The 8,520-nt window shown below is 40.0% G+C and overlaps 1 protein-coding gene across 15 annotated transcripts in view; it reads right to left on the minus strand.

Annotated features, from left to right (window-relative positions):
- The window catches only part of Ikzf1 (IKAROS family zinc finger 1), a 74,109-nt gene extending 66,027 nt beyond the window's left edge, over positions 1 to 8,082 (minus strand). For all 15 annotated transcript variants that reach the window (XM_035453357.1, XM_035453356.1, XM_035453355.1 and 12 more), the window contains exon 1: positions 8,043 to 8,082. In XM_035453357.1, the coding sequence (XP_035309248.1) occupies positions 8,043 to 8,082 (40 nt within the window). The remainder of the gene's footprint in view (positions 1 to 8,042) is intronic.
- Positions 8,083 to 8,520: the final 438 nt, after the last annotated feature.

An 8,520-nucleotide genomic window follows, 5' to 3' on the forward strand; every position in this document is an offset into this window, starting at 1 on the left:
CTAGTAATGAATATCACTGCCAAGCAATAAATAAACATCAGAGAACAAGTATTTACAAAAGGAAAACAACACCTCTAATCTTAGCTATTCTTGGCACAAAATTACTACATAAACATTGATATATTATAGGGAATATGTGGTGATGTTGTTTTTCCAAAGAAAACTAGCTTTTTAGATATTTTCAGTATATTTTGGTACTACAGACCTATTTCTACAATTTTATTTATAATGGACACATGAGGGATTTTACTCTTTTGCTGCTTTTGACTCTATTGTTTTTTGTTGTTTTTTTAAAAATACCTTTAAACAATATTGAGCTAAACATCCTACCAGTCAATTTTTGGACATATCCTTAAAGACACCATTATATACTCTTCAGAAGTGTTCTGCTGGGTCAATGGCACTTGTATCTCTGAGGCTCTTCACATGCTTTGACAAACTCACAGTCCATAGGAAGACAAAATTTTGTTACACTTCATGAAGTAGGGCTTCCTTCTTTCCTCTCTCCCTCCCTCTCTCCTTCTTCTTCTTCTTCCCTCCATTTTTCTTCTTTATTATTATTTGACAATCCCATACATGTACACACCACATTTTGGTCATTTTCATACCCTCTCATCCTTCTCTTAATCCCACTTACTCCCTTCTCCCCAGTGATCTTTTGCTGGATTAAAATGAAGTTTGTCTAGCTCCTTTCAGTATGGGGAAACTAAAATCAGCATTGTGAAGCTGTCATTGGTAGAAGGCACTCTTTTCTCACCAAGGCTGGAATTCCAAAAGCTTCACTTTTCTAAAGGGGTGACATAAGCCACATAGGGGGCATAGCTGGTAAGGCCCTAAGCCTATGCTAACTGACTCACTGTGGCTACTTACAAAAGACAGTCTTGATTAAGAACCTGAAGGTAGACTACCAGAGCACCAATATGCCAGATGTCTGCCTGCTGAGTTGGCAACTTGGCCCAACAGTCAAAATGACCTCTCTTCAAACATTAACCCAGACTTTTGGGAGCACATGCAAACAACATGTCAATAAATAAAAATTTCTGAGAACATGACCAGACAGGGTGTGAAGATTGGATCAACTCACAAGAATTGAACTGACATTTTAGGAGATGGACAAGAGCAGTGAAACGCTCTCAGAACATGAGACAAGCATTACTGGAAACTTTAAAATAGAAGCTGTACCAAGGACATGCTTTGGGGGATAGCATTACAATCACTAAGAAAGAGACATCACAATGTAATATCCTAGGTTAGCTGTGATTAGAGCAATTGGCATATTTTCAGAAAGAGCATTATTGGGTATATTTGGATAGCTGATACAAGATAAATAGTTAAAGATGGGGTAAGAGTATAATAATTTCCCAAAGAAAAGCAAAAGGCCCAAGAGACTGATTGAAAGTGTTCATGTCATGCTAGAGTCTGGGTGCATTAGTCAGCACTGTCTCCATCACCCTAAATAGAAGACCTTTAAAGTAACAGTAACTGGATGTGTGGCATTGATTCTCATCTTTGCAATAATGGGGGAAAAGCTCTAACCAGGAGGATACAGAAGGCATTTGAACAACTTGACAACTCTTACTTTCACACAGAATCATAGCCCAGCATAAAAGCTTTCAAAGTCTGAGGACTTTAGGGAGGTATTCAAAGATAATAACCACACAAAATTCTCATTAAACAGATCTTCTGTAAAATGTAGAGACCTTGCAGAGGGGAGGGGAGGCTGGATGAACGAAGACCTATACCTCTTGTCTTCTGAAAGGCCAATAAAGAACCTCCAAAGAGGAAAGGGAAGAGGGAAATTATGTAACTACATTATAACCTCAAAAAAATAAAAGAAATAATTATAAAAAGAAGCTCCCTCAGATTGATAGTGGGGCCCCTGGCAACAAGGCCACAGCTTAAGAAGCTGCTGCATAAGGTGGCACATACAGAACGCATGGAGCGTTGGGTACCCTGTGATTAACCACTGTTATTAATATTGAGTGGTAGTGGGAGAAGAAGAGATGGAATTGCTCTGGCTTATTTTGTTCTGATGATCTTTCCTATTGTAATAACTTTGGTGTCACCCATGATGCTTCTGGGCCCATGGAGATGCCATACCACACTAGAGCTGGGAGGTGTGTGTGTGTGTGTGTGTGTGTGTGTGATAAAGATCAGGAGTTAGTTAATAAAAGCATGCCACACTTTCAACTCAATTCATGCTGAATTGCATGCAGAAAAAAACCTCTTAGTTGCCTATTTTTTAAAAGCGTGGCTGATCCATCTTTGAAAGAACAATATCAATTGTGTCTTAAGGATGATATTCATGGTAACAGCTGTTCTTAAGAATCACAACTGGCTCAAGTTATTGCACTGAGGCCAACTCCACAGTATTCCCTCATCTTATGTGTCAGTACTTTGTTTTTTACCTACGTGGAGGACAAGGTATAATGAAAACAGTAGGGATCCTCATTCTAAAATACTGTGGGTCAGACTGATCAATAGAAACTCTCAGAGCAGAAGAAACCACACAGGGAGATGAAGAATAACAACCAGTCCCTGTGCTTATAGGGGCAGGGAGTACAAAACCGGACTGGAAGGAACACAACCAGATGTACTCCCATGGCAGCCAAGAGTATGGCATTAATTCAACCCTGCCTCACCTCGGCTCACTGATGGTTTTTAAGAGGTGCTCTGATTTGCCTAAAAGCCTCTAGTGTGAGTTATGCTGCAGAGACACTCATCACTCTGGGGGCTCTGTGCTCTAGGATCTTTGCATTCTTTGACTGCTGGAAGGTCTTCCTGAGGAAAATTTACCATTTTGTGAAAATCTTTCTGATAGGCAAAATCATGGTGCATACCAGTTTTTGTCCCACCAATCATTTGTAACATTTCTTTAAAAAAGAAAGTGCTAGGTAAAGTCAACACAGCCACATTATGAAAACCTTGATGTATCTGCACTGGTGGGTCTGGGTTACAGGTCCAAATAAAGCAACTCAAGAGCTGATGGGAAGGAGAGATGGCCACCACTTTAGAACTCTTTCCTCAGGTACAGCAGGAGGCTAAAATTCAGGATTTGGGTATAGTTAGGGGGTCATGGTGCAAATAAAATTAATAATGAGCTCAATGCTAACTTGTTAAGCTCATGGTGACATTTGGTAATCTGTAGTAAACCACTGAGACATAGGTTGTGGCTTGTACCTTTACCCTGCAGCACAAGCAATGGGGTAGAGAAAGCAAGGCAGTAAGTATTTAATAAGTCATATGGATGACTCTGAAGGGGCAAGTACAATTTCATTTACTTAGAAAACAAAACTTCTGGCTAAATTATAAATATACTAACTTATGCTTAAATTTGCCTGTTGCCTATGTGTCAAGTGTGTCTTTGAGAAATTTCTGTGTCGAAATTAAAGAAACTGTGCCCTTAATCTGAAACTAAAAGTAAATGACTTCTCAAATAGATTGTAGTTTACCCAGCTGCCCAGCAATGCTCTGGGACTCTCTCCCAAAGGCATGTGTCTTTAATAAACTGAGGGACCCAAGGGGACATAATACCTGGGGTAAATAGACGCTCCCATTACAGAACCACCATTCTAGAGAAGAGTAAAATGTTTGGAGCCAATGGCTAAAGTTGGCTCATACTATCTGGCCCCCTGTGGGACATCTTGCCAATTTCTTATAAGCTGAGTTTCAGCTTCCTACAATTTGGAGACAACTACATCCTCCATCAGTGGGTTTTTACAAGGTGAAAATGAGAAAATGCTTAGAATAGTATTGGGTAATTCAAAGTGCTCAATCAATGTGATTTACTATGATTAACTGGGTAGGATATTTCCATTGTTGTTTAAAATATATGAGGCTCCTTTGCCTACACAGATCATGCATGTCTACAGGGTGTACTCCTTGTGTGCACGTTCCAACAAATACATTACAAACAGCATTAAGAAAATATCAAATACATAGTTCAGGTGATGGGAGCCAGAGGAACCTCAGAGATTCACTGGCCAGAGTCCCTGCTGCTGTAGGAGACAACACTAGGCAAGAGCACTGGCTTGGGTTCCACAACTGGAGTCAGAAATAGGTGTGGAGATGGCCTTTCAAATCTTTCAAGCTTCTTCCCATACACTGTCTCTTTCTTTAGAAATCCATGTGCATGAGTAATTTGAAAGGACCAATGGAGAAGAAATGTGAAAAATAGCTTCACTCAAAAATTTAGTGAGGAGTGCCCCAAAAGGAAAAGACAGCTTTCTTTAGGTCCACATGTGTTCAACTCAAAGTCAAGAGGACTGTAGGCCAGGAGAGCTTTGATGCCCCGATTTGGAAACATGTTTTAAAACATGGAGGGGTTCTTGGTGATTATTTTGTAACTTTATTGCACGATCCCTGAGTGAGATTTCTGTAGATGACAGTGTAGTAAGGCTGGACATTCCTGCAACTTAGAGTCTATTCCTATCAGTGGACTTTTCCCAAATTGTGGACTCAAGTCAGTGAGCTTGAGCTGTAATGCCTGCTAACCTCTAGGATTGTTCCCAGCCCAGAGGTGACATCAGCTGGAGCAGAGTCCACATTTAGGATAAATACTAGGGAAGAAAATCCAAAGGACTTGAAAACAGGTTTAGTGGGGCCTGTTTTTTAACCAATGCACACGTTTGGGGGAATCCTATGAAATAGCTTTGAACATCTTATGAAAAAAGGAATGACTCAGTAACACATTTCTCAGTTCCTTATGAAGAAAGTTAACCCCCAGGCTGGGAATACAGCTTAGTGATAGAGTGCCTACCAAGCAGGAGCAACATCCGGGGTTCCATCCGGGATTGCAAGAGAAACAAAAGAAAACAAGTCAACTCCTGTTTAGCTAAATGTGCATCTCATTGCATAGATTCCCACTATCTTCCCAGTCTTAGCAGACAGAGAAGGAAATATTGGTTTGAATTTGGAAAGTATCACATTTAAAGAAGGATAAAAGGCGTGCTTAATCCCTTCCTAAATGTGACACAATCTGTGGATGCTCTAGTCATTGTTTAGAATGCTTGAGGCTGAACAGGGAACTCAGCAGTTCCATTAGGGCTGAGAGAGAGTCATTCCTTCGCTATGGGCAAACAGAGAAAATTTCAGACCAAATCTTTTCAAACAAAAAGGAGATGAAGGAGCTTTCTTTTTCTTTCTTTTTTTTTTCAAGCCATTTGTTATCCCTGCCCCAGGTGCCCTCTCCTTTAGGGCAGCCCACAACACATTAAGTATTCAGCATAATGTTAAGGGCAAGAAAAGGAAGTTCAAGAAAATAAGGCATTTGGAAATCTCAGGATTAAAATGGAAAAAAGTGAGAATACCGACTATTGCTCCTAGTAAACATTTTAGGGGTGTTTTTCAAGGCTAAGATATATTTTCAACTTTATTATTTTAATTTCTTATTAATACCCAATAATTGCTCATATTTATGTGGTGTAGGGTGATGTTTGAGATTTCAATCATGTACACAGTACACGAACACTTAAGTATCTACATGTGGGTGGCACATGCACCATGTCAGACTCTCCATTAGAATGAGCAAATTCAGAATCCTGTCTAGTAGGTATCTATACTGTTGTAGCTACAGTCACCATACCGTGCTAAAGCACATTGGGGTTTATTCCTCCAGCTAACCATGGCTTTGCATACACTGATCAACCTGTATTTCTATACTCCTCTACCTCCCTGCCTCTGGCAGAAGTCATTCTCTCAACTTCTTTTTCTTTTTAATAAAAATGTTCAGATAGTATACAATCCATCCCCAATTCACTTAACATAAACACACTGCTTACTCACTATGTTGCCCAAATAATAGCATGTCTTTTTTGGGGTAAAAACGTGGACATGATATAAAATAGTATATATAGTATAAAAATGTAACTATAACATGGGCTGAAGGTCTTATACAAAGGTATAGAGCCTTAGCTGAGGGAATCTGTTTCCTTTGTGGTGTATTCTTTTTTGCTATTTGTAAACATGCTGTGCCCATGTTACCTCAATAAATCACCATATTTTCTGTGAAACACTGAAAATATTGTTGTGCTTTCTGTCTGAAATTACTTTTCCTCTTCACTTTGTTTTTTTTTTGTCCACCTTTTAGGAATCAGCTCAAGATCTTACCTTATCAAGTGTATCTTTTTATTACACTTCTCTTATGAGTATACATAAGCACACACATGCACATGTGTGCATGCCATTGATTTTTAGTGCCTGGACTGTTGCACTTAACTTAATGCTCTCCTGGTCTATCCATGTTGCCCTAAGTGACAGGATTCAAACCTTTATGACTAAACAGTGTTCCATTATATACACATACCACACTTTATTTATCCACTGATGAATATTTGGGTTGATTTAATCTCTAGCCTACTGTTTTGACACTAGGACATCAGAATGTAGGTGCCACGTGGACCAAGAGGTCTCACTCTCACTGAGTGCATTTTATAAAATATAAACTCAGAAGTCATCTGAGGCCAAAGTAGCAAAGGAAAGCAGAACAGAACCAACAAAAGGGTCTCTTTTTGCCCTTGGAGTTTCTCAACATCCCTGCTTTTTGACATTCAAAGCAATCCAGCTATAAGGGGTCAGTCCAATGGGTGAGGTCTTTCATCAGTAGAACCCATCCTCTTCCTTTAGTTATGTGTAGCCCACACTTATTTCCTGGGCTTGGGGAATGGGTAGGGAAGCTAAATACAAAGCTACAACAAGCTAAACAACATTTTTTTCACTTAACTGTTTTGCTTAAGTAACATGAATGAAAATAAAGTTAAATAACACTGAAAACTATAAGACAAAAGGAATGTCTTCTGCCTCCCCCCACATGCCAATCTTTTTTTTTAACACGCAGCCTCTGGGGGGAAAGTCCAGGTTAGTATATACACTCCAGAGTCACTGCTACTGTTCACACAAGCATGTAGAATGTATGTGTGCACAAGTGTGTGTGTGTGTGTGTGTGTGTGTGTGTGTGTGTGTGTGTGTGTGTGTGTGTGTGCATGATCTATTTTCTTTTTCCATATGGAATCATACTTTTCATCTTCTCCATTTTCATACACATTTCAGAATTCTTTCCATACCTGCATATTTATATTTTCTTCGATTTTAAGAGTTAAGGGTACAGGTTTGCGCACGTACCACAGTTTTTAAGTATTAATAACAATGCAACAGTGAGCATGTGCTTAAATGTGATGTCACTTTGTAAGGGGTGGAACTCAGGACCTTCACTGAGCAGCTCAGCACCATACATTCAAGGCTGGTCCCCTAGGAGCAGCCACCTGGACCAAAATGCAAATGTACAAATAAATACCTCCTCAAAACATGAGGGGGCAGCTCAGCCAAGGTTCAGATGGCAGACTGACCAGTGACATACAGAGGCCAGGCTTCTGGGACTGGGGAATTGCCTGGAGGCTCTGAAGCAGAACTATTGAATAAAACTCCAAGTCCAGGAAGCCTACTTCCAGGTACTGTCCCGATACAGGGTCAGGCAGGAATGCACCTCATTTACTCATCATACAGGAACAGGGAGGATCTGCTGGATGGCCATCCTCAGTGCTACCAACCTGGGAATAGCCTGGGATAGCCTGGGAATGGACCTGACTTTCTCTAAGCCATAATATTCCATTTTCTAGGCCTTATAAGATGAGAAGACCTAGGCAGCCATGTTCCTTCCTTCCTCACTTGGCAAGTGCTCAGACTCTGAACTGGGCCCTATTGTTAGTTATGCTTTCTTTTTATGCTACTCTCTCCTCCTCTTCCTCTCCCATCCTTAATCTTTTAAATGCCACATTTTGGCACACGTTTTAGCTGTTTGGTAGATGAATCCATCATAATTTTCTCCAGAAGTACAGTATTTATTTAATCCTCTTTGAGAGTTAAGACTATAACTAATTTCACTTGGGAGGTGTTATATTCAGGTTCTCAGATTGGGATGCCTTGAAAGTTGAAGTAAACACCGACACACATGCCATCTGGGCCTTTTCCTTTAGGGCAGCCCCGCTAGCTCTCCTGAGCACAGCCAGCACAACTTCTGAACACACATCTATCACCCAAGGTCTCACCTGAAACTTGGGACATGTCTTGACCCTCATCGGTATCCATTGTCTTCAGATTATCTGAGAAAGAGAAGAGAGGAATGGATTTAGTTTAAAGCAAAATTGCAGAGAGAGAGAGAGAGAGAGAGAGAGAGAGAGAGAGAGAGAGAGATTGTGCTATTTAACAACAAGGCTATCTAGCAAGAATAATGCATTTTCTTTTTCACACACTTCTGGGGTATCAGACTAGCACAGACCTTGATCCTTTAAAAAACAGCATTACAAAGATTTATAAAAATATCATTACAAGCACAGGAGGACCAAATTTGTTATTTATTGTTAATTTCCTACTGCATAATAACCCAAAATGCAAACTGACTGCAACAAAATTAAGCAGAAAATTAAATGGCCCTGGGTCATTGTAGGCACAGAATTCATTCTCTTGGCTGATCCATAGTTATGTTCTTTCTAATTTACTGAGCATGCATCGATGAACCTTGAGTCA

Source organism: Cricetulus griseus (assembly GCF_003668045.3).
Source record: "Cricetulus griseus strain 17A/GY chromosome 1 unlocalized genomic scaffold, alternate assembly CriGri-PICRH-1.0 chr1_1, whole genome shotgun sequence".
Classification (NCBI taxonomy): domain Eukaryota; kingdom Metazoa; phylum Chordata; class Mammalia; order Rodentia; family Cricetidae; genus Cricetulus; species Cricetulus griseus.